At 55.4% G+C, this 24,361-nt stretch overlaps 1 protein-coding gene across 1 annotated transcript in view; it reads right to left on the bottom strand.

Annotated features, from left to right (window-relative positions):
• LOC122547798 (dynein regulatory complex subunit 11-like) overlaps positions 1-24,361 on the bottom strand; it is a 347,516-nt gene that overhangs the window by 240,404 nt on the left and 82,751 nt on the right. The window contains exon 4 of the mRNA XM_087985887.1: positions 6,142-6,249. Coding sequence (XP_087842013.1) covers positions 6,142-6,249 — 108 coding nt within the window. The remainder of the gene's footprint in view (positions 1-6,141; positions 6,250-24,361) is intronic.

The raw sequence follows: 24,361 nt of genomic DNA on the forward strand, positions 1-24,361 counted from the left end.
ACAGTGTACTGTCCTGTGGAGTACAGTGTAATGTCCTGTGGTGTACAGTGTACTGTCCTGTGCTGTACAGTGTATTGTCCTGGAGTGTGCAGTGTGCTGTCCTGTGGTGTACAGTGCAATGTCCTGTGGTGTACAGTGTACTGTCTTGTGCTGTACAGTGTATTGTCCTGGAGTGTGCAGTGTACTGTCCTGTGGTGTACAGTGTATTGTCCCGTGGTGTACAGTGCACTGTCCTGTGGTGTACAGTGTACCGTCCTTTGGTGTACAGTGTACCGTCCTGTGGTGTACAGTGTATTGTCCTGTGGTGTGCAGTGTACTGTCCTGAGGTGTACAGCGTATCGTCCATTGGTGTACAGTGTACTGTCATGTGGTGTACAGTGTATTGTGCTGTGGTGTACAGTGTACTCTCCTGTGTTGTACAGTGTACTGTGGTGTACAGTGTACTGTCCTGTGGTGTACACTATACTGTCCTGTGCTGAACAGTGTAATGTCCTGTAGTGTACACTATACTGTCCTGTGCTGTACAGTGTATTGTCCTGTGGTGTACAGTGTATTGTCCTGTGGTGTACAGTGTACTGTCGTGTGCAGTGCAGTGTAATGTCCTGTGGAGTGCAGTGTACTGTCCTGTGCTGTACAGTGTATTGTCCTGGAGTGTGCAGTGTACTGTCCTGTGGTGTACAGTGTACTGTCCTGTGGTGTACAGTGTACTGTCCCGTGGTGTACAGTGTACTGTCCTGTGGTGTGCAGTGTACTGTCCTGTGGTGTACAGTGTACTGTACTGTGGTGTACAGTGTACCGTCCTGTGGTGTACAGTGTATTGTCCTGTGGTGTGCAGTGTACTGTCCTGAGGTGTACAGCGTACCGTCCATTGGTGTACAGTGTACTGTCATGTGGTGTACAGTGTATTGTGCTGTGGTGTACAGTGTACTCTCCTGTGTTGTACAGTGTACTGTGGTGTACAGTGTACTGTCCTGTGGTGTACACTATACTGTCCTGTGCTGAACAGTGTAATGTCATGTAGTGTACACTATACTGTCCTGTGCTGTACAGTGTATTGTCCTGTGGTGTACAGTGTTTTGTCCTGTGGTGTACAGTGTACTGTCGTGTGCAGTGCAGTGTAATGTCCTGTGGAGTGCAGTGTATTGTCCTGTGGTGTGTAGTGTACTGTCCTGTGGAGTGCAGTGTACTGTCCTGTGTTGTACAGTGTCATGTCCTGTGGAGTGCAGTGTATTGTCCTGTGGAGTGCAGTGTACTGTCCTGTGGAGTGCAGTGTATTGTCCTGTGGTGTGCAGTTACTGTCCTGTGGTGTACAGTGTATTGTACTGTGGAGTGCAGTGTACTGTCCTGTGGTGTACAGTGTATTGTACTGTGGAGTGCAGTGTATTGTCCTGTGGTGTGCAGTGTACTGTTCTGTGGTGTGCAGTGTAATGTGTTGTGGTGTCCAGTGTAAATACCTGTGGTGTACAGTATACTGTCCTGTGGTGTACAGTGTAATGTCCTGTAGTGTACAGTGTACTGTGCTGTGGAGTGCAGTGTATTGTCCTGAGGTGTACAGTGTACTGTCCTGTGGTGTACAGTGTAATGTCCCGTGGAGTGCAGTCTATTGTCCTGTGGTGTGCAGTGTACTGTCCTGTGGTGTACAGTGTAATGTCCCGTGGAGTGCAGTGTATTGTCCTGTGGTGTGCAGTGTACTGTCCTGTGGTGTACAGAGTATTCTCCTGTGATGTACAGTGTACTCTCATGTGGTGTACAGTGTTTTGTGCTGCGGTGTACAGTGTAATGTCCTGTGGTGTACAGTGTACTGTGGTGTACAGTGTAGTGTCCTGTGGTGTACACTATACAGTCCTGTGCTGTGCAGTGTTTTGTCCTGTGGTGTACAGTGTACTGTCCTGTGCTGTACAGTGTATTGTCCTGTGGTGTACAGTGTTCTGTTCTGTGGTGTGCAGTGTAATGTCCTGTGGTGTACAGTGTAATTACCTGTGGTGTACAGTGTATTGTCCTGTGGAGTGCAGTGTATTGTCCCGTGGTGTACTGTGTACTGTCCTCTGCTGTACAGTGTATTGTCCTGTGGTGTGCAGTGTACTGTCCTGTGGTGTACAGTGTATTGTCCTGTGGAGTGCAGTGTATTGTCCTGTGGTGTACTGTGTACTGTCATGTGCTGTACAGTGTACTGTCCTGTGGTGTGCAGTGTATTGTCCTGTGGTGTACACTATCCTGTCCTGTGCTGTACAGTGTAATGTCCTGTAGTGTACACTATACTGTCCTGTGCTGTACAGTGTATTGTCCTGTGGTGTACAGTGTATTGTCCTGTGGTGTACAGTGTACTGTTCTGTGGTGTGCAGTGTAATGTCCTGTGGTGTACAGTGTAATTACCTGTGGTGTACAGTATACTATCCTGTGGTGTACAGTGTAATGTCCTGTGGTGTACAGTGTACTGTCCTGTGCTGTACAGTGTATTGTCCTGGAGTGTGCAGTGTACTGTCCTGTGGTGTACAGTGTATTGTCCTGTGGTGTACAGTGTACTGTCGTGTGGTGTGCAGTGTAATGTCCTGTGGTGTACAGTGTAATTACCTGTGGTGTACAGTATACTATCCTGTGGTGTACAGTGGAATGTCCTGTAGTGTACAGTGTACTGTACTGTGGAGTGCAGTGTATTGTCCTGTGGTGTACAGTGTAATGTCCTGTGGTGTACAGTGTACTGTCCTGTGGTGTATAGGGTACTGTCCTGTGGTGTACAGGGTAAAGTCCTGTGCTGTACAGTGTAATGTCCTGTGGTGTGCAGTGTACTGTCCTGTGGTATTCAGTGTATTGTCCTGTGTTGTACAGTGTACTGTCCTGTGGTGTACAGTGTAATGTCCTGTGGAGTGCAGTGTACTGTCCCGTGGTGTGCAGTGTACTGTCCTGTGGTGTACAGTGTCATGTCCTGTGGAGTGCAGTGTATTGTTCTGTGGAGTGCAGTGTACTGTCCTGTGGTGTACAGTGTATTATCCTGTGGAGTGCAGTCTACTGTCCTGTGGAGTGCAGTGTAGTGTCCTGTTGTGTACAGTGTACTGTCCTGTGGTGTACAGTCTCGGTACAGTGGGATATCGCCCCGTGGTGTACACTCTCGGTACAGTGGGATATAGCCCTGTGGTGTACAGTGTTCATGTCCTGTGCTGTACAGTGTACTGTCCTGTGGTGTGCAGTGTACTGTGGTGTACAGTGTAATGTCCTGTGGTGTACAGTGTACTGTCCTATGGAGTGCAGTGTACTGTCCTGTGGTGTGCGGTGTACTGTCCTGTGGAGTGCAGTGTATTGTCCTGTGGAGTGCAGTGTAATGTGCTGTGGAGTGCAGTGTACTGTCCTGTGGAGTGCAGTGTAATGTCCTGTGGAGTGCAGTGTATTAATCTGTGGTGTACAGTGTACTGTCCTGTGGAGTACAGTGTAATGTCCTGTGGTGTACAGTGTACTGTCCTGTGCTGTACAGTGTATTGTCCTGGAGTGTGCAGTGTGCTGTCCTGTGGTGTACAGTGTAATGTCCTGTGGTGTACAGTGTACTGTCCTGTGCTGTACAGTGTATTGTCCTGGAGTGTGCAGTGTACTTTCCTGTGGTGTACAGTGTATTGTCCTGTGGTGTACAGTGTAATGTCCTGTGGTGTACAGTGTAATGTCCTGTGGTGTACAGTGTACCGTCCTGTGGTGTACAGTGTTTTGTCCCGTGGTGTACAGTGTATTGTCCTGGAGTGTGCAGTGTACTGTCCTGTGGTGTACAGTGTAATGTCCCGTGGTGTACAGTGTACTGTCCTGTGGAGTGCAGTGTATTGTCCCGTGGTGTACAGTGTACTGTCCTGTGGTGTGCAGTGTACTGTCCTGTGGTGTACAGTGTACTGTCCTGTGGTGTACAGTGTACCGTCCTGTGGTGTACAGTGTATTGTCCTGTGGTGTGCAGTGTACTGTCCTGAGGTGTACAGCGTATCGTCCATTGGTGTACAGTGTACTGTCATGTGGTGTACAATGTATTGTGCTGTGGTGTACAGTGTACTGTCCTGTGTTGTACAGTGTACTGTGGTGTACAGTGTACTGTCCTGTGGTGTACACTATACTGTCCTGTGCTGTACAGTGTAATGTCCTGTAGTGTACACTATACTGTCCTGTGCTGTACAGTGTATTGTCCTGTGGTGTACAGTGTATTGTCCTGTGGTGTACAGTGTACTGTTCTGTGGTGTGCAGTGTAATGTCCTGTGGTGTACAGTGTAATTACCTGTGGTGTACAGTATACTATCCTGTGGTGTACAGTGTAATGTCCTGTAGTGTACAGTGTACTGTCCTGTGGAGTGCAGTGTACTGTCCTGTGGTGTACAGTGTAATGTCCTGTGGAGTGCAGTGTATTGCCCTGTGGTGTGCAGTGTAATGTCCTGTGGTGTACAGAATACTGTCCTGTGGTGTACAGTGTATTGTCCTGTGGAGCACAGTGTAATGTCCTGTGCTGTATAGTGTACTGTCCTGTGGAGTGCAGTGTAATGTCCTGTGGAGTGCAGTGTATTGTCCTGTGGTGTGCAGTGTACTGTCCTGTGGAGTGCAGTGTACTGTCCTGTGGTGTACAGTGTCATGTCCTGTGGAGTGCAGTGTATTGTCCTGTGGAGTGCAGTGTATTGTCCTGTGGAGTGCAGTGTACTGTCCTGTGGAGTACAGTGTATTGTCCTGTGGTGTGCAGTTACTGTCCTGTGGTGTACAGTGTATTGTCCTGTGGAGTGCAGTGTACTGTCCTGTGGAGTGCAGTGTAATGTCCTGTGGTGTACAGTGTATTGTCCTGTGGAGTGCAGTGTACTGTCCTGTGGTGTACAGTGTAATGTCCTGTGGAGTGCAGTGTATTGTCCTGTGCTGTACAATGTATTGTCTTGTGGAGTACAGTGTAATGTCCTGTGGTGTACAGTGTATTGTCCTGTGGTGTACAGTGTATTGTCCTGTTGAGTGCAGTGTACTGTCCTGTGGTGTACAGTGTAATGTCCTGTGGAGTGCAGTGTATTGTCCTGTGCTGTACAGTGTATTGTCTTGTGGAGTACAGTGTAATGTCCTGTGGTGTACAGTGTATTGTCCTGTGGAGTGCAGTGTACTGTCCTGTGGTGTACAGTGTAACGTCCTGTGGTGTACAGTGTACTGTCCTGTGCTGTACAGTGTATTGTCCTGTGGTGTACAGTGTAATGTCCTGTGGAGAGCAGTGTACTGTCCTGTGGTGTACAGTCTCTGTAAAGTGGGATATCGCCCCGTGGTGTACACTCTCGGTACAGTGGGATATCGCCCCGTGGTGTACACTCTCGGTACAGTGGGATATCACCCCGTGGTGTACACACTCGGTCCAGTGAGATATTGCCCCGTGGTGTACACTCTCGGTACAGTGGGATATTGCCCCGTGGTGTACACTCTCGGTACAGTGAGATATTGCCCCGTGGTGTACACTCTCGGTACAGTGGGATATTGCCCCGTGGTGTACACTCTCGGTACAGTGGGATATTGCCCAGTTGTGTACACTCTCGGTACAGTGGGATATTGCCCCGTGGTGTACACTCTCGGTACAGTGGGATATTGCCCCGTGGTGTACACTCTCGGTACAGTGGGATATTGCCCTGTGGTGTACACACTCGGTACAGTGGGATATCGCCCCGTGGTGTACACTCTCGGTACAGTGGGATATTGCCCCGTGGTGTACACACTCGGTACAGTGGGATATTGCCCCGTGGTGTACACACTCGGTACAGTGGGATATCACCCCATGGTGTACACTCTCGGTACAGTGGGATATCACCCCGTGGTGTACACACTCGGTACAGTGGGATATTGCCCCGTGGTGTACACACTCGGTACAGTGGGATATCACCCCGTGGTGTACACACTCGGTACAGTGGGATATCGCCCCGTGGTGTACACACTCGGTACAGTGGGATATCGCCCCGTGGTGTACACACTCGGTACAGTGGGATATCGCCCTGTGGTGTACACACTCGGTACAATGGGATATCGCCCCGTGGTGTACACACTCGGTACAGTGGGATATCGCCCCGTGGTGTACACACTCGGTACAGTGGGATATTGCGCTGTGGTGTACACACTCGGTACAGTGGGATATTGCCCAGTGTTGTGTCGTCTCCTGGAAACCGGACTCACCTCTGCTTTAGTTTTCTTTTTTTTTTCTTTCTTCGTCTCTTTCACGTTGCCTTTTTTCCCTTTCTGATTTTCTTTCTCTTCCTCTTCGTGAAGAATCTCTGCCAAGAGCTGGGTTTGGGGTAAAGACAGGAATGTGAGAACCAGTTTCTGTAGGACACCCCAATGGAGGGGAAGGTGAGAAGAGAGGAATAGGGGAGAGTGAGAACAAACCCAGTGGGGAGGTTAAACACCGAGGAACGGGAAAGTCAAGGGTTCAAAGGGAGGAGGATGGGAGAAACAGGAACAGGCCCCACATGAAGTTAGGGTAAAGGTCACGTGGGGTTGGGGTAATTTGTTTGCTCAGATACAGCACTGACAAACTACCTGAAAGCAGAGAGTCAGGACAAATGGGTCTCCTTGTGGTCAGTGAGATACAGGTCCAAGACCCCATCACAGACACAGGGCACGGCCTCCTGATCTCCAGAGGAGACCGAAATCGGTGGAACAGAAAGTACAACGAAGAGAGGAGAAAAGTAACAATGGATATGGATAGGTGAGGGACGTGAGGGTGTGAGGGGTGTGAGGGATGTGAGGGATGTGAGGGGTGTGAGGGATGGGAGGGTTGTGAGGGATGTGAGGGTTGTGAGGGACGTGAGGGTGTGAGAGGTGTGAGGGGTGTGAGGGGTGTGAGGGGTGTGAGGGATGTGAGGGCGTGAGGGTGTGAGGGGTGTGAGGGGTGTGAGGGACGTGAGGGACGTGAGGGGTGTGAGGGTGTGAGGGATGTGAGGGGTGTGAGGGATGTGAGGGTTGGGAGGGATGTGAGGGGTGTGAGGGACGTGAGGGTGTGAGGGATGGGAGGGTTGTGAGGGATGTGAGAGTTGTGAGGGACGTGAGGGTTGTGAGGGATGTGACGGTTGTGAGGGACGTGAGGGTGTGAGGGGTGTGAGGGGTGTGAGGGGTGTGAGGGGTGTGAGGGTTGTGAGGGATGTGAGGGTTGGGAGGGATGTGAGCGGTGTGAGGGACGTGAGGGTGTGAGGGATGGGAGGGTTGTGAGGGATGTGAGAGTTGTGAGGGACGTGAGGGTGTGAGGGATGTGAGGGTTGTGAGGGACGTGAGGGTGTGAGAGGTGTGAGGGGTGTGAGGGGTGTGAGGGGTGTGAGGGGTGTGAGGGACGTGAGGGACGTGAGGGGTGTGAGGGATGTGAGGGATGTGAGGGCGTGAGGGTGTGAGGGGTGTGAGGGGTGTGAGGGACGTGAGGGACGTGAGGGGTGTGAGGGATGTGAGGGACGTGAGGGTGTGAGGGGTGTGAGGGGTGTGAGGGACGTGAGGGACGTGAGGGGTGTGAGGGATGTGAGGGATGTGAGGGATGTGAGGGGTGTGAGGGATGTGAGGGGTGAGCGGGTTGTGAGGGGTGTGAGGGATGTGAGGGACGTGAGGGACGTGAGGGACGTGAGGGACGTGAGGGATGTGAGGGTGTGAGGGATGTGAGGGGTGTGAGGGATGTGAGGGGTGTGCGGGTTGTGACGGTTGTGAGGGATGTGAGGGTTGTGAGGGATGTGAGGGTTGGGAGGGATGTGAGGGGTGTGAGGGATGTGAGGGATGTGAGGGTTGTGAGGGATGTGAGGGATGTGAGGGTTGTGAGGGTTGTGAGGGTTGTGAGGGATTGAGGGATGTGAGCGGTGTGAGGGATGTGAGGGTTGTGAGGGATGTGAGGGGTGTGAGGGATGTGAGTGGTGTGAGGATGTGAGGGATGTGAGGGATGTGAGGGGTGTAAGGGTTGTGAGGGGTGTGAGGGGTGTGAGGGTTGTGAGGGATGTGAGGGATGAGAGGGGTGTGAGGGGTGTGAGGGATGTGAGGGACGTGAGGACGTGAGGGACGTGAGGGGTGTGAGGTTGTGAGGGGTGTGAGGGGTGTGAGGGATGTGAGGGTTGAGGGATGTGAGGGTTGTGAGGGACGTGAGGGAGATGAGGGATGTGAGGGATGTGAGGGATGTGAGGGTGTGAGGGATGTGAGGGATGTGAGGGATGTGAGGGGTGTGAGGGATGAGAAGGATTGAAGGGTTGTGAGGGGTGTGACGTATGTGAGGTATGTGAGGGGTGTGAGGGATGTGAGGGGTGTGAGGGATGTGAGGGGTGTGAGGGTTGTGAGGGATGTGAGGGATGTGAGGGGTGTGAGGGTTGTGAGGGATGTGAGGGTTGTGAGGGATGTGAGGGATGTGAGGGTTGTGAGGGATGTGAGGGATGTGAGGGATGTGAGGGATGTGACGGGTGTGAGGGGTGTGAGGGGTGTGAGGGATGTGAGGGATGTGAGGGTCCTCAGGGATGTGAGGGACGTGAGGTTGGGAGGGACGTGAGGGTGTGAGGGGTGTGAGGGTTGTGAGGGTTGTGAGGGATGTGAGGGTTGTGAGGGATGTGAGGGTTGTGAGGGATGTGAGCGATGTGAGTGATGTGAGGGATGTGAGGGTTGTGAGGGATGTGAGGGTTGTGAGGGATGTGAGGCTTGTGAGGGGTGTGAGGGATGTGAAGATATGAGGGATGTGAGGGGTGTGAGGGATGTGAGGGGTGTGAGGGATGTGAGGGATGTGAGGGTTGTGAGGGATGTGAGGGATGTAAGGGTTGGGAGGGATTTGAGGGGTGTGAAGGTTGTGAGGGATGTGAGGAGTGTGAGGAATGTGAGGGATGTGAGGGATGTGAGGGATGTGAGGGTTGTGAGGGATTTGAGGGTTGTGAGGGATATGAGGGTGTGAGGGATATGAGGGGTGTGAGGGATGTGAGGGTGTGAGGGATGTGAGGGGTGTGAGGGATGTGAGGGTTGTGAGGGATGTGAGCGATGTGAGTGATGTGAGGGATGTGAGGGTTGTGAGGGATGTGAGGGTTGTGAGGGATGTGAGCGATGTGAGTGATGTGAGGGATGTGAGGGTTGTGAGGGATGTGAGGGTTGTGAGGGATGTGAGGCTTGTGAGGGGTGTGAGGGATGTGAAGATATGAGGGATGTGAGGGGTGTGAGGGATGTGAGGGGTGTGAGGGATGTGAGGGATGTGAGGGTTGTGAGGGATGTGAGGGATGTAAGGGTTGGGAGGGATTTGAGGGGTGTGAAGGTTGTGAGGGATGTGAGGAGTGTGAGGAATGTGAGGGATGTGAGGGATGTGAGGGATGTGAGGGTTGTGAGGGATTTGAGGGTTGTGAGGGATATGAGGGTGTGAGGGATATGAGGGGTGTGAGGGATGTGAGGGTGTGAGGGATGTGAGGGGTGTGAGGGAAGTGAGGGATGTGAGGGGTGTGAGGGATGTGAGGGATGTGAGGGTGTGAGGGATGTGAGAGGTGTGCGGGATGTGAGGGGAGTGAGGGATGTGAGGGATGTCAGGGGTGTGAGGAATGTGAGGGTGTGAGGGATGTGAGGGATGTGAGGGATGTGAGGGATGTGAGTTATGTGAGGTGTGTCAGGGATGTGAGGGGTGTGAGGGATGAGGGGTATGTGAGGGATGTGAGGGATGTGAGGGGTGTGAGGAATGTGAGGGATGTGAGGGATGTGAGGTGTGTGAGGGATGTGAGGGATGTGAGGGGTGTGAGGGATGTGAGGGATGTGAGTTATGTGAGGTGTGTCAGGGATGTGAGGGGTGTGAGGAATGTGAGGGATGTGAGGGATGTGAGGTGTGTGAGGGATGTGAGGGATGTGAGGGGTGTGAGGGATGTGAGGGATGTGAGTTATGTGAGGTGTGTCAGGGATGTGAGGGGTGTGAGGGATGAGGGGTATGTGAGGGATGTGAGGGATGTGAGGGATGTGAGGGATGTAAGGGTTGGGAGGGATGTGAGAGGTGTGAGGGATGTGAGGGGTGTGAGGGTTGTGAGCGTGTGCGGGATGTGAGGGTTGTGAGGGATGTGAGGGGTGTGAGGGATGTGAGGGGTGTGAGGGATGTGAGTGTTGTGAGGGATGTGAGGGGTGTGAGGGATGTGAGTGGTGTGAGGTTGTGAGGGATGTGAGGGATGTGAGGGGTGTAAGGGGTGTGAGGGGTGTGAGTGATGTGAGGGATGTGAGGGATGTGAGGGGTGTGAGGGGTGTGAGGGATGTGTGGGTCGTGAGGGGTGTGAGGTTGTGAGGGGTGTGAGGGGTGTGAGGGATGTGAGGGTTAAGGGATGTGAGGGTTGTGAGGGATGTGAGCGGTGTGAGGGATGTGAGGGATGTGAGGGATGTGAGGGGTGTGAGGGGTGTGAGGGATGTGAGGGACGTGAGGACGTGAGGGACGTGAGGGGTGTGAGGTTGTGAGGGGTGTGAGGGATGTGAGGGTTGAGGGATGTGAGGGTTGTGAGGGACGTGAGGGGTGTGAGGGGTGTGAGGGATGTGAGGGACGTGAGGGATATGAGGGATGTGAGGGACGTGAGGGATGTGAGGGGTGTGAGGTTTGTGAGGGATGTGAGGGGTGTGAGGGATGAGAGGGATTTGAGGGTTGTGAGGGGTGTGAGGGTGTGAGGTATGTGAGGGATGTGAGGGGTGTGAGGGATGTGAGGGATGTGAGGGTTGTGAGGGATGTGAGGGTTGTGAGGGAAGTGAGGGTTGTGAGGGATGTGAGCGATGTGAGGGATGTGAGGGATGTGACGGGTGTGAGGGATGTGAGGGGTGTGAGGGATGTGAGGGATGTGAGGGGTGTGAGGGATGTGAGGGACGTGAGGGTGTGAGGGATGTGAGGGTTGTGAGGGTTGTGAGGGATGTGAGGGTTGTGAGGAATGTGAGGGTTGTGAGGGATGTGAGGGATGTGAGTGATGTGAGGGTTGTGAGGGATGTGAGGGATGTGAGGGATGTGAGGGATGTGAGGGATGTGAGGGTTGTGAGGGGTGTGAGGGATGTGAAGGTATGAGGGATGTGAGGGGTGTGGGGGATGTGAGGGGTGTGAGGGATGTGAGAGATGTAAGGGTTGGGAGGGATGTGAGGGGTGTGAGGGATGTGAGGGTTGTGAGGGATGTGAGGAGTGTGAGGAATGTGAGGGATGTGAGGGATGTGAGGGAAGTGAGGATGTGAGGGATGTGAGGGGTGTGAGGAATGTGAGGGTTGTGAGGGATATGTGGGTGTGAGGCATGTGAGGGGTGTGAGGGATGTGAGGATGTGAGGGATGTGAGGGGTGTGAGGGATGTGAGGGATGTGAGGGGTGTGAGGGATGTGAGGGATGTGAGGGGTGTGAGGGATGTGAGAGGTGTGAGGGATGTGAGGGGTGTGAGGGATGTGAGGGTTGTGAGGGATGTGAGCGATGTGAGTGATGTGAGGGATGTGAGGGTTGTGAGGGATGTGAGGGTTGTGAGGGATGTGAGGCTTGTGAGGGGTGTGAGGGATGTGAAGATATGAGGGATGTGAGGGGTGTGAGGGATGTGAGGGGTGTGAGGGATGTGAGGGATGTGAGGGTTGTGAGGGATGTGAGGGATGTAAGGGTTGGGAGGGATTTGAGGGGTGTGAAGGTTGTGAGGGATGTGAGGAGTGTGAGGAATGTGAGGGATGTGAGGGATGTGAGGGATGTGAGGGTTGTGAGGGATTTGAGGGTTGTGAGGGATATGAGGGTGTGAGGGATATGAGGGGTGTGAGGGATGTGAGGGTGTGAGGGATGTGAGGGGTGTGAGGGAAGTGAGGGATGTGAGGGGTGTGAGGGATGTGAGGGATGTGAGGGTGTGAGGGATGTGAGAGGTGTGCGGGATGTGAGGGGAGTGAGGGATGTCAGGGATGTGAGGGGTGTGAGGAATGTGAGGGATGTGAGGGATGTGAGGGGTGTGAGGGATGTGAGGGATGTGAGGGGTGTGAGGGATGTGAGGGATGTGAGTTATGTGAGGTGTGTCAGGGATGTGAGGGGTGTGAGGGATGAGGGGTATGTGAGGGATGTGAGGGATGTGAGGGATGTGAGGGATGTAAGGGTTGGGAGGGATGTGAGAGGTGTGAGGGATGTGAGGGGTGTGAGGGTTGTGAGCGTGTGCGGGATGTGAGGGTTGTGAGGGATGTGAGGGGTGTGAGGGATGTGAGTGGTGTAAGGGGTGTGAGGGGTGTGAGTGATGTGAGGGATGTGAGGGATGTGAGGGGTGTGAGGGGTGTGAGGGATGTGAGGGATGTGAGGGGTGTGAGGGGTGTGAGGGATGTGAGGGACGTGAGGGACGTGAGGGACGTGAGGGGTGTGAGGTTGTGAGGGGTGTGAGGGATGTGAGGGTTGAGGGATGTGAGGGTTGTGAGGGACGTGAGGGGTGTGAGGGGTGTGAGGGACGTGAGGACGTGAGGGACGTGAGGGGTGTGAGGTTGTGAGGGGTGTGAGGGATGTGAGGGTTGAGGGATGTGAGGGTTGTGAGGGACGTGAGGGGTGTGAGGGGTGTGAGGGATGTGAGAGATGTAAGGGTTGGGAGGGATGTGAGGGGTGTGAGGGATGTGAGGGTTGTGAGGGATGTGAGGAGTGTGAGGAATGTGAGGGATGTGAGGGATGTGAGGGAAGTGAGGATGTGAGGGATGTGAGGGGTGTGAGGAATGTGAGGGTTGTGAGGGATATGTGGGTGTGAGGCATGTGAGGGGTGTGAGGGATGTGAGGATGTGAGGGATGTGAGGGGTGTGAGGGATGTGAGGGATGTGAGGGGTGTGAGGGATGTGAGGGATGTGAGGGGTGTGAGGGATGTGAGAGGTGTGAGGGATGTGAGGGGTGTGAGGGATGTGAGGGTTGTGAGGGATGTGAGCGATGTGAGTGATGTGAGGGATGTGAGGGTTGTGAGGGATGTGAGGGTTGTGAGGGATGTGAGGCTTGTGAGGGGTGTGAGGGATGTGAAGATATGAGGGATGTGAGGGGTGTGAGGGATGTGAGGGGTGTGAGGGATGTGAGGGATGTGAGGGTTGTGAGGGATGTGAGGGATGTAAGGGTTGGGAGGGATTTGAGGGGTGTGAAGGTTGTGAGGGATGTGAGGAGTGTGAGGAATGTGAGGGATGTGAGGGATGTGAGGGATGTGAGGGTTGTGAGGGATTTGAGGGTTGTGAGGGATATGAGGGTGTGAGGGATATGAGGGGTGTGAGGGATGTGAGGGTGTGAGGGATGTGAGGGGTGTGAGGGAAGTGAGGGATGTGAGGGGTGTGAGGGATGTGAGGGATGTGAGGGTGTGAGGGATGTGAGAGGTGTGCGGGATGTGAGGGGAGTGAGGGATGTCAGGGATGTGAGGGGTGTGAGGAATGTGAGGGATGTGAGGGATGTGAGGGGTGTGAGGGATGTGAGGGATGTGAGGGGTGTGAGGGATGTGAGGGATGTGAGTTATGTGAGGTGTGTCAGGGATGTGAGGGGTGTGAGGGATGAGGGGTATGTGAGGGATGTGAGGGATGTGAGGGATGTGAGGGATGTAAGGGTTGGGAGGGATGTGAGAGGTGTGAGGGATGTGAGGGGTGTGAGGGTTGTGAGCGTGTGCGGGATGTGAGGGTTGTGAGGGATGTGAGGGGTGTGAGGGATGTGAGTGGTGTAAGGGGTGTGAGGGGTGTGAGTGATGTGAGGGATGTGAGGGATGTGAGGGGTGTGAGGGGTGTGAGGGATGTGAGGGATGTGAGGGGTGTGAGGGGTGTGAGGGATGTGAGGGACGTGAGGGACGTGAGGGACGTGAGGGGTGTGAGGTTGTGAGGGGTGTGAGGGATGTGAGGGTTGAGGGATGTGAGGGTTGTGAGGGACGTGAGGGGTGTGAGGGGTGTGAGGGACGTGAGGACGTGAGGGACGTGAGGGGTGTGAGGTTGTGAGGGGTGTGAGGGATGTGAGGGTTGAGGGATGTGAGGGTTGTGAGGGACGTGAGGGGTGTGAGGGGTGTGAGGGATGTGAGGGACGTGAGGGATATGAGGGATGTGAGGGACGTGAGGGATGTGAGGGGTGTGAGGTTTGTGAGGGATGTGAGGGGTGTGAGGGATGAGAGGGATTTGAGGGTTGTGAGGGGTGTGAGGGTGTGAGGTATGTGAGGGATGTGAGGGGTGTGAGGGATGTGAGGGATGTGAGGGTTGTGAGGGATGTGAGGGTTGTGAGGGATGTGAGGGTTGTGAGGGATGTGAGCGATGTGAGGGATGTGAGGGATGTGACGGGTGTGAGGGATGTGAGGGGTGTGAGGGATGTGAGGGATGTGAGGGGTGTGAGGGATGTGAGGGACGTGAGGGTGTGAGGGATGTGAGGGTTGTGAGGGTTGTGAGGGATGTGAGGGTTGTGAGGAATGTGAGGGTTGTGAGGGATGTGAGGGATGTGAGTGATGTGAGGGTTGTGAGGGATGTGAGGGATGTGAGGGATGTGAGGGATGTGAGGGATGTGAGGGTTGTGAGGGGTGTGAGGGATGTGAAGGTATGAGGGATGTGAGGGGTGTGGGGGATGTGAGGGGTGTGAGGGATGTGAGAGATGTAAGGGTTGGGAGGGATGTGAGGGGTGTGAGGGATGTGAGGGTTGTGAGGGATGTGAGGAGTGTGAGGAATGTGAGGGATGTGAGGGATGTGAGGGAAGTGAGGATGTGAGGGATGTGAGGGGTGTGAGGAATGTGAGGGTTGTGAGGGATATGTGGGTGTGAGGCATGTGAGGGGTGTGAGGGATGTGAGGATGTGAGGGATGTGAGGGGTGTGAGGGATGTGAGGGATGTGAGGGATGTGAGGGATGTGAGGGGTGTGAGGGATGTGAGAGGTGTGAGGGATGTGAGGGGTGTGAGGGGTGTGAGGGATGTGAGGGATGTGAGGGGTGTGAGGGATGTGAGGGATGTGAGGGATGTGAGGGGTGTGAGGGAGGTGAGGGATGTGAGGGGTGTGAGGGATGTGAGGGATGTGAGGGATGTGAGGGATGTGAGGGGTGTCAGGGATGTGAGGGATGTGAGGGATGTGGGGGATGTGAGGGATGTGAGGGATGTAAGGGCTGGGAGGGATGTGAGGGGTGTGAGGGATGTGAGGGGTGTGAGGGTTGTGAGGGATGTGAGGGGTGTGAGGGATGTGAGGGATGTGAGGGTTGTGAGGGATGTGAGGGATGTGAGGGATGTAAGGGTTGGGAGGGATGTGAGGGGTGTGAGGGATGTGAGGGATGTGAGGGTTGTGAGGGATGTGAGGGTTGTGAGGGATGTGAGGGATGTGAGGGTTGTGAGGGATGTGAGGGATGTGAGGGATGTGAGGGATGTGAGGGGTGTGAGGGGTGTGAGGGATGTGAGGGATGTGAGGGTCCTCAGGGACGTGAGGGACGTGAGGTTGGGAGGGACGTGAGGGTTGTGAGGGATGTGAGGGATGTGAGGGATGTGAGGGTTGTGAGGGATGTGAGGGATGTGAGGGATGTGAGGGATGTGAGGGTTGTGAGGTTTGTGAGGGATGTGAGGGTTGTGAGGGATGTGAGGGATGTGAAGATATGAGGGATGTGAGGGGTGTGAGGGATGTGAGGGGTGTGAGGGATGTGAGGGATGTGAGGGTTGTGAGGGATGTGAGGGATGTAAGGGTTGGGAGGGATTTGAGGGGTGTGAGGGATGTGAGGAGTGTGAGGAATGTGAGGGATGTGAGGGATGTGAGGGATGTGAGGGTTGTGAGGGATTTGAGGGTTGTGAGGGATATGAGGGTGTGAGGGATATAAGGGGTGTGAGGGATGTGAGGGTGTGAGGGATGTGAGGGGTGTGAGGGAAGTGAGGGATGTGAGGGGTGTGAGGGATGTGAGGGATGTGAGGGCGTGAGGGATGTGAGAGGTGTGCGGGATGTGAGGGGAGTGAGGGATGTGAGGGATGTCAGGGGTGTGAGGAATGTGAGGGTGTGAGGGATGTGAGGGGTGTGAGGGATGTGAGCGATGTGAGTGATGTGAGGGATGTGAGGGTTGTGAGGGATGTGAGGGATGTGAGGGTTGTGAGGGGTGTGAGGGATGTGAAGATATGAGGGATGTGAGGGGTGTGAGGGATGTGAGGGGTGTGAGGGATGTGAGGGATGTGAGGGTTGTGAGGGATGTGAGGGATGTAAGGGTTGGGAGGGATTTGAGGGGTGTGAGGGATGTGAGGAGTGTGAGGAATGTGAGGGATGTGAGGGATGTGAGGGATGTGAGGGTTGTGAGGGATTTGAGGGTTGTGAGGGATATGAGGGTGTGAGGGATATGAGGGGTGTGAGGGATGTGAGGGTGTGAGGGATGTGAGGGGTGTGAGGGAAGTGAGGGATGTGAGGGGTGTGAGGGATGTGAGGGATGTGAGGGTGTGAGGGATGTGAGAGGTGTGCGGGATGTGAGGGGAGTGAGGGATGTGAGGGATGTCAGGGGTGTGAGGAATGTGAGGGTGTGAGGGATGTGAGGGGTGTGAGGGGTGTGAGGGATGTGAGGGATGTGAGGTGTGTCAGGGATGTGAGGGGTGTGAGGGATGAGGGGTATGTGAGGGATGTGAGGGATGTGAGGGATGTGAGGGATGTAAGGGTTGGGAGGGATGTGAGAGGTGTGAGGGATGTGAGGGGTGTGAGGGTTGTGAGCGTGTGCGGGATGTGAGGGTTGTGAGGGATGTGAGGGGTGGGAGGGATGTCAGGGATGTGAGGGTTGTGAGGGATGTGAGGGATGTGAGGGTGGTGAGGGTTGTGAGGGTTGTGAGGGATGTGAGGGATGTGAGGGGTGTGAGGGATGTGAGGGTTGTGAGGGATGTGAGGGGTGTGAGGGATGGGAGTGGTGTGAGGTTGTGAGGGATGTGAGGGATGTGAGGGGTGTAAGGGGTGTGAGGGGTGTGAGTGATGTGAGGGATGTGAGGGATGTGAGGGGTGTGATGGGTGTGAGGGATGTGAGGGATGTGAGGGACGTGAGGACGTGAGGGACGTGAGGGGTGTGAGGTTGTGAGGGGTGTGAGGGATGTGAGGGTTGAGGGATGTGAGGGTTGTGAGGGATGTGAGCGGTGTGAGGGATGTGAGGGATGTGAGGGTTGTGAGGGATGTGAGGGATGTGAGGGATGTAAGGGTTGGGAGGGATGTGAGGGGTGTGAGGGATGTGAGGGGTGTGAGGGTTGTGAGGGATGTGAGGGGTGTGAGGGATGTGAGGGATGTGAGGGTTGTGAGGGATGTGAGGGATGTGAGGGATGTAAGGGTTGGGAGGGATGTGAGGGGTGTGAGGGATGTGAGGGATGTGAGGGTTGTGAGGGATGTGAGGGTTGTGAGGGATGTGAGGGATGTGAGGGTTGTGAGGGATGTGAGGGATGTGAGGGATGTGAGGGATGTGAGGGGTGTGAGGGGTGTGAGGGATGTGAGGGATGTGAGGGTCCTCAGGGACGTGAGGGACGTGAGGTTGGGAGGGACGTGAGGGTTGTGAGGGATGTGAGGGATGTGAGGGATGTGAGGGTTGTGAGGGATGTGAGGGATGTGAGGGATGTGAGGGATGTGAGGGGTGTGAGGGTTGTGAGGTTTGTGAGGGATGTGAGGGTTGTGAGGGATGTGAGGGATGTGAAGATATGAGGGATGTGAGGGGTGTGAGGGATGTGAGGGGTGTGAGGGATGTGAGGGATGTGAGGGTTGTGAGGGATGTGAGGGATGTAAGGGTTGGGAGGGATTTGAGGGGTGTGAGGGATGTGAGGAGTGTGAGGAATGTGAGGGATGTGAGGGATGTGAGGGATGTGAGGGTTGTGAGGGATTTGAGGGTTGTGAGGGATATGAGGGTGTGAGGGATATAAGGGGTGTGAGGGATGTGAGGGTGTGAGGGATGTGAGGGGTGTGAGGGAAGTGAGGGATGTGAGGGGTGTGAGGGATGTGAGGGATGTGAGGGCGTGAGGGATGTGAGAGGTGTGCGGGATGTGAGGGGAGTGAGGGATGTGAGGGATGTCAGGGGTGTGAGGAATGTGAGGGTGTGAGGGATGTGAGGGGTGTGAGGGATGTGAGCGATGTGAGTGATGTGAGGGATGTGAGGGTTGTGAGGGATGTGAGGGATGTGAGGGTTGTGAGGGGTGTGAGGGATGTGAAGATATGAGGGATGTGAGGGGTGTGAGGGATGTGAGGGGTGTGAGGGATGTGAGGGATGTGAGGGTTGTGAGGGATGTGAGGGATGTAAGGGTTGGGAGGGATTTGAGGGGTGTGAGGGATGTGAGGAGTGTGAGGAATGTGAGGGATGTGAGGGATGTGAGGGATGTGAGGGTTGTGAGGGATTTGAGGGTTGTGAGGGATATGAGGGTGTGAGGGATATGAGGGGTGTGAGGGATGTGAGGGTGTGAGGGATGTGAGGGGTGTGAGGGAAGTGAGGGATGTGAGGGGTGTGAGGGATGTGAGGGATGTGAGGGTGTGAGGGATGTGAGAGGTGTGCGGGATGTGAGGGGAGTGAGGGATGTGAGGGATGTCAGGGGTGTGAGGAATGTGAGGGTGTGAGGGATGTGAGGGGTGTGAGGGGTGTGAGGGATGTGAGGGATGTGAGGTGTGTCAGGGATGTGAGGGGTGTGAGGGATGAGGGGTATGTGAGGGATGTGAGGGATGTGAGGGATGTGAGGGATGTAAGGGTTGGGAGGGATGTGAGAGGTGTGAGGGATGTGAGGGGTGTGAGGGTTGTGAGCGTGTGCGGGATGTGAGGGTTGTGAGGGATGTGAGGGATGTGAGGGTGGTGAGGGTTGTGAGGGTTGTGAGGGATGTGAGGGATGTGAGGGGTGTGAGGGATGTGAGGGTTGTGAGGGATGTGAGGGATGTGAGGGTGGTGAGGGTTGTGAGGGTTGTGAGGGATGTGAGGGATGTGAGGGGTGTGAGGGATGTGAGGGTTGTGAGGGATGTGAGGGGTGTGAGGGATGGGAGTGGTGTGAGGTTGTGAGGGATGTGAGGGATGTGAGGGGTGTAAGGGGTGTGAGGGGTGTGAGTGATGTGAGGGATGTGAGGGATGTGAGGGGTGTGATGGGTGTGAGGGATGTGAGGGATGTGAGGGACGTGAGGACGTGAGGGACGTGAGGGGTGTGAGGTTGTGAGGGGTGTGAGGGATGTGAGGGTTGAGGGATGTGAGGGTTGTGAGGGATGTGAGCGGTGTGAGGGATGTGAGGGATGTGAGGGGTGTGAGGGATGTGAGGGACGTGAGGACGTGAGGGACGTGAGGGGTGTGAGGTTGTGAGGGGTGTGAGGGGTGTGAGGGATGTGAGGGACGTGAGGGATATGAGGGATGTGAGGGATGTGAGGGATGTGAGGGGTGTGAGGGTTGTGAGGGTTGAGGGATGTGAGGGTTGTGAGGGGTGTGAGGGGTGTGAGGGGTGTGAGGGATGTGAGGGACGTCAGGGATATGAGGGATGTGAGGGACGTGAGGGATGTGAAGATATGAGGGATGTGAGGGGTGTGAGGGATGTGAGGGGTGTGAGAGATGTGAGGGATGTGAGGGTTGTGAGGGATTTGAGGGTTGTGAGGGATATGAGGGTGTGAGGGATATGAGGGGTGTGAGGGATGTGAGGGTGTGAGGGATGTGAGGGGTGTGAGGGAACTGAGGGATGTGAGGGGTGTGAGGGATGTGAGGGATGTGAGGGTGTGAGGGATGTGAGAGGTGTGCGGGATGTGAGGGGAGTGAGGGATGTGAGGGATGTCAGGGGTGTGAGGAATGTGAGGGTGTGAGGGATGTGAGGGGTGTGAGGGGTGTGAGGGATGTGAGGGATGTGAGGTGTGTCAGGGATGTGAGGGGTGTGAGGGATGAGGGGTATGTGAGGGATGTGAGGGATGTGAGGGATGTGAGGGATGTAAGGGTTGGGAGGGATGTGAGAGGTGTGAGGGATGTGAGGGGTGTGAGGGGTGTGAGGAATGTGAGGGTGTGAGGGATGTGAGGGGTGTGAGGGATGTGAGCGATGTGAGTGATGTGAGGGATGTGAGGGTTGTGAGGGATGTGAGGGATGTGAGGGTTGTGAGGGGTGTGAGGGATGTGAAGATATGAGGGATGTGAGGGGTGTGAGGGATGTGAGGGGTGTGAGGGATGTGAGGGATGTGAGGGTTGTGAGGGATGTGAGGGATGTAAGGGTTGGGAGGGATTTGAGGGGTGTGAGGGATGTGAGGAGTGTGAGGAATGTGAGGGATGTGAGGGATGTGAGGGATGTGAGGGTTGTGAGGGATTTGAGGGTTGTGAGGGATATGAGGGTGTGAGGGATATGAGGGGTGTGAGGGATGTGAGGGTGTGAGGGATGTGAGGGGTGTGAGGGAAGTGAGGGATGTGAGGGGTGTGAGGGATGTGAGGGATGTGAGGGTGTGAGGGATGTGAGAGGTGTGCGGGATGTGAGGGGAGTGAGGGATGTGAGGGATGTCAGGGGTGTGAGGAATGTGAGGGTGTGAGGGATGTGAGGGGTGTGAGGGGTGTGAGGGATGTGAGGGATGTGAGGTGTGTCAGGGATGTGAGGGGTGTGAGGGATGAGGGGTATGTGAGGGATGTGAGGGATGTGAGGGATGTGAGGGATGTAAGGGTTGGGAGGGATGTGAGAGGTGTGAGGGATGTGAGGGGTGTGAGGGTTGTGAGCGTGTGCGGGATGTGAGGGTTGTGAGGGATGTGAGGGGTGGGAGGGATGTGAGGGATGTGAGGGTTGTGAGGGATGTGAGGGATGTGAGGGTGGTGAGGGTTGTGAGGGTTGTGAGGGATGTGAGGGATGTGAGGGGTGTGAGGGATGTGAGGGTTGTGAGGGATGTGAGGGGTGTGAGGGATGGGAGTGGTGTGAGGTTGTGAGGGATGTGAGGGATGTGAGGGGTGTAAGGGGTGTGAGGGGTGTGAGTGATGTGAGGGATGTGAGGGATGTGAGGGGTGTGATGGGTGTGAGGGATGTGAGGGATGTGAGGGACGTGAGGACGTGAGGGACGTGAGGGGTGTGAGGTTGTAAGGGGTGTGAGGGATGTGAGGGTTGAGGGATGTGAGGGTTGTGAGGGATGTGAGCGGTGTGAGGGATGTGAGGGATGTGAGGGGTGTGAGGGATGTGAGGGACGTGAGGACGTGAGGGACGTGAGGGGTGTGAGGTTGTGAGGGGTGTGAGGGGTGTGAGGGATGTGAGGGACGTGAGGGATATGAGGGATGTGAGGGATGTGAGGGATGTGAGGGGTGTGAGGGTTGTGAGGGTTGAGGGATGTGAGGGTTGTGAGGGGTGTGAGGGGTGTGAGGGGTGTGAGGGATGTGAGGGACGTCAGGGATATGAGGGATGTGAGGGACGTGAGGGATGTGAAGATATGAGGGATGTGAGGGGTGTGAGGGATGTGAGGGGTGTGAGGGATGTGAGGGATGTGAGGGTTGTGAGGGATTTGAGGGTTGTGAGGGATATGAGGGTGTGAGGGATATGAGGGGTGTGAGGGATGTGAGGGTGTGAGGGATGTGAGGGGTGTGAGGGAACTGAGGGATGTGAGGGGTGTGAGGGAACTGAGGGATGTGAGGGGTGTGAGGGGTGTGAGGGATGTGAGAGGTGTGCGGGATGTGAGGGGAGTGAGGGATGTGAGGGATGTGAGGGTGTGAGGGATGTGAGAGGTGTGCGGGATGTGAGGGGAGTGAGGGATGTGAGGGATGTGAGGGGTGTGAGGGATGTGAGGAATGTGAGGGTGTGAGGGATGTGAGGGGTGTGAGGGGTGTGAGGGATGTGAGGGATGTGAGGTGTGTCAGGGATGTGAGGGGTGTGAGGGATGAGGGGTATGTGAGGGATGTGAGGGATGTGAGGGATGTGAGGGATGTAAGGGTTGGGAGGGATGTGAGAGGTGTGAGGGATGTGAGGGGTGTGAGGGTTGTGAGGGATGTGAGGGATGTGAGGGTGGTGAGGGTTGTGAGGGTTGTGAGGGATGTGAGGGATGTGAGGGGTGTGAGGGATGTGAGGGTTGTGAGGGATGTGAGGGGTGTGAGGGATGGGAGTGGTGTGAGGTTGTGAGGGATGTGAGGGATGTGAGGGGTGTAAGGGGTGTGAGGGGTGTGAGTGATGTGAGGGATGTGAGGGATGTGAGGGGTGTGAGGGGTGTGAGGGATGTGAGGGATGTGAGGGACGTGAGGACGTGAGGGACGTGAGGGGTGTGAGGTTGTGAGGGGTGTGAGGGGTGTGAGGGATGTGAGGGTTGAGGGATGTGAGGGTTGTGAGGGATGTGAGCGGTGTGAGGGATGTGAGGGGTGTGAGGGGTGTGAGGGATGTGAGGGACGTGAGGACGTGAGGGACGTGAGGGGTGTGAGGTTGTGAGGGGTGTGAGGGGTGTGAGGGATGTGAGGGTTGAGGGATGAGAGGGTTGTGAGGGGTGTGAGGGGTGTGAGGGGTGTGAGGGATGTGAGGGACGTGAGGGATATGAGGGATGTGAGGGATGTGAGGGATGTGAGGGGTGTGAGGGTTGTGAGGGTTGAGGGATGTGAGGGTTGTGAGGGGTGTGAGGGGTGTGAGGGGTGTGAGGGATGTGAGGGACGTCAGGGATATGAGGGGTGTGAGGGATGAGAGGGATTTGAGGGTTGTGAGGGGTGTGAGGGTGTGAGGTATGTGAGGGATGTGAGGGATGTGAGGGTTGTGAGGGATGTGAGGGGTGTGAGGGATGTGAGGGATGTGAGGGTTGTGAGGGATGTGAGGGTTGTGAGGGATGTGAGGGATGTGAGGGTTGTGAGGGATGTGAGGGATGTGAGGGATGTGACGGGTGTGACGGATGTGAGGGGTGTGAGGGATGTGAGGGATGTGAGGGGTGTGAGGGATGTGAGGGACGTGAGGGTGTGAGGGATGTGAGGGTTGTGAGGGATGTGAGGGTTGTGAGGAATGTGAGGGTTGTGAGGGATGTGAGGGATGTGAGTGATGTGAGGGATGTGAGGGTTGTGAGGGATGTGAGGGATGTGAGGGATGTGAGGGATGTGAGGGTTGTGAGGGGTGTGAGGGATGTGAAGGTATGAGGGATGTGAGGGTTGTGAGGGTTGTGAGGGATGTGAGGAATGTGAGGGTTGTGAGGGATGTGAGGGATGTGAGGGATGTGAGGGATGTGAGGGGTGTGAGGGATGTGAGGGATGTGAGGGGTGTGAGGGATGTGAGGGACGTGAGGGTGTGAGGGATGTGAGGGTTGTGAGGGTTGTGAGGGATGTGAGGGTTGTGAGGAATGTGAGGGTTGTGAGGGATGTGAGGGATGTGAGGGATGTGAGGGATGTGAGGGGTGTGAGGGATGTGAGGGACGTGAGGGTGTGAGGGATGTGAGGGTTGTGAGGGTTGTGAGGGATGTGAGGGTTGTGAGGAATGTGAGGGTTGTGAGGGATGTGAGGGATGTGAGTGATGTGAGGGATGTGAGGGTTGTGAGGGATGTGAGGGTTGTGAGGGTTGTGAGGGATGTGAGGGTTGTGAGGAATGTGAGGGTTGTGAGGGATGTGAGGGGTGTGGGGGATGTGAGGGGTGTGAGGGATGTGAGGGATGTGAGGGTTGTGAGGGATGTGAGGGATGTAAGGGTTGGGAGGGATGTGAGGGGTGTGAGGGATGTGAGGGATGTGAGGGAAGTGAGGGTTGTGAGGAATTTGAGGGTTGTGAGGGATATGAGGTGTGAGGCATGTGAGGGGTGTGAGGGATGTGAGGATGTGAGGGATGTGAGGGGTGTGAGGGATGTGAGGGATGTGAGGGGTGTGAGGGATGTGAGGGATGTGAGGGATGTGAGGGTGTGAGGGATGTGAGAGGTGTGAGGGATGTGAGGGGTGTGAGGGATGTGAGGGATGTGAGGGGTGTGAGGGATGTGAGGGATGTGAGGGATGTGAGGGGTGTGAGGGAGGTGAGGGATGTGAAGGGTGTGAGGGATGTGAGGGATGTGTGGAATGTGAGGGATGTGAGGGGTGTCAGGGATGTGAGGGGTGTGAGGGATGTGGGGGATGTGAGGGATGTGAGGGATGTGAGGGATGTAAGAGTTGGGAGGGATGTGAGGGGTGTGAGGGATGTGAGGGGAGTGAGGGTTGTGAGGGATGTGAGGGGTGTGAGGGATGTGAGGGATGTGAGGGTTGTGAGGGATGTGAGGGATGTGAGGGATGTGAGGGTTATGAGGGATGTGAGGGGTGTGAGGGATGTGAGGGATGTGAGGGATGTGAGGGATGTGAGGGGTGTCAGGGATGTGAGGGGTGTCAGGGATGTGAGGGTTGTGAGGGATGTGAGGGATGTGAGGGATGTGAGGGGTGTGAGGGATGTGAGGGATGTGAGGGTTGTGAGGGATGTGAGGGATGTGAGGGTTGTGAGGGATGTGAGGGATGTGAGGGATGTGAGGGATGTGAGGGTTGTGAGGGATGTGAGGGATGTGAGGGATGTGAGGGTTATGAGGGATGTGAGGGTTGTGAGGGATGTGAGGGATGTGAGGGATGTGAGGGATGTGAGGGTTGTGAGGGATGTGATGGATGTGAGGGATGTGAGGGTTATGAGGGATGTGA

This window comes from Chiloscyllium plagiosum, unplaced genomic scaffold (genome assembly GCF_037043375.1).
Source record: "Chiloscyllium plagiosum isolate Xiang-an unplaced genomic scaffold, Cpla_swu_hap1 HiC_scaffold_4, whole genome shotgun sequence".
NCBI lineage: Eukaryota > Metazoa > Chordata > Chondrichthyes > Orectolobiformes > Hemiscylliidae > Chiloscyllium > Chiloscyllium plagiosum.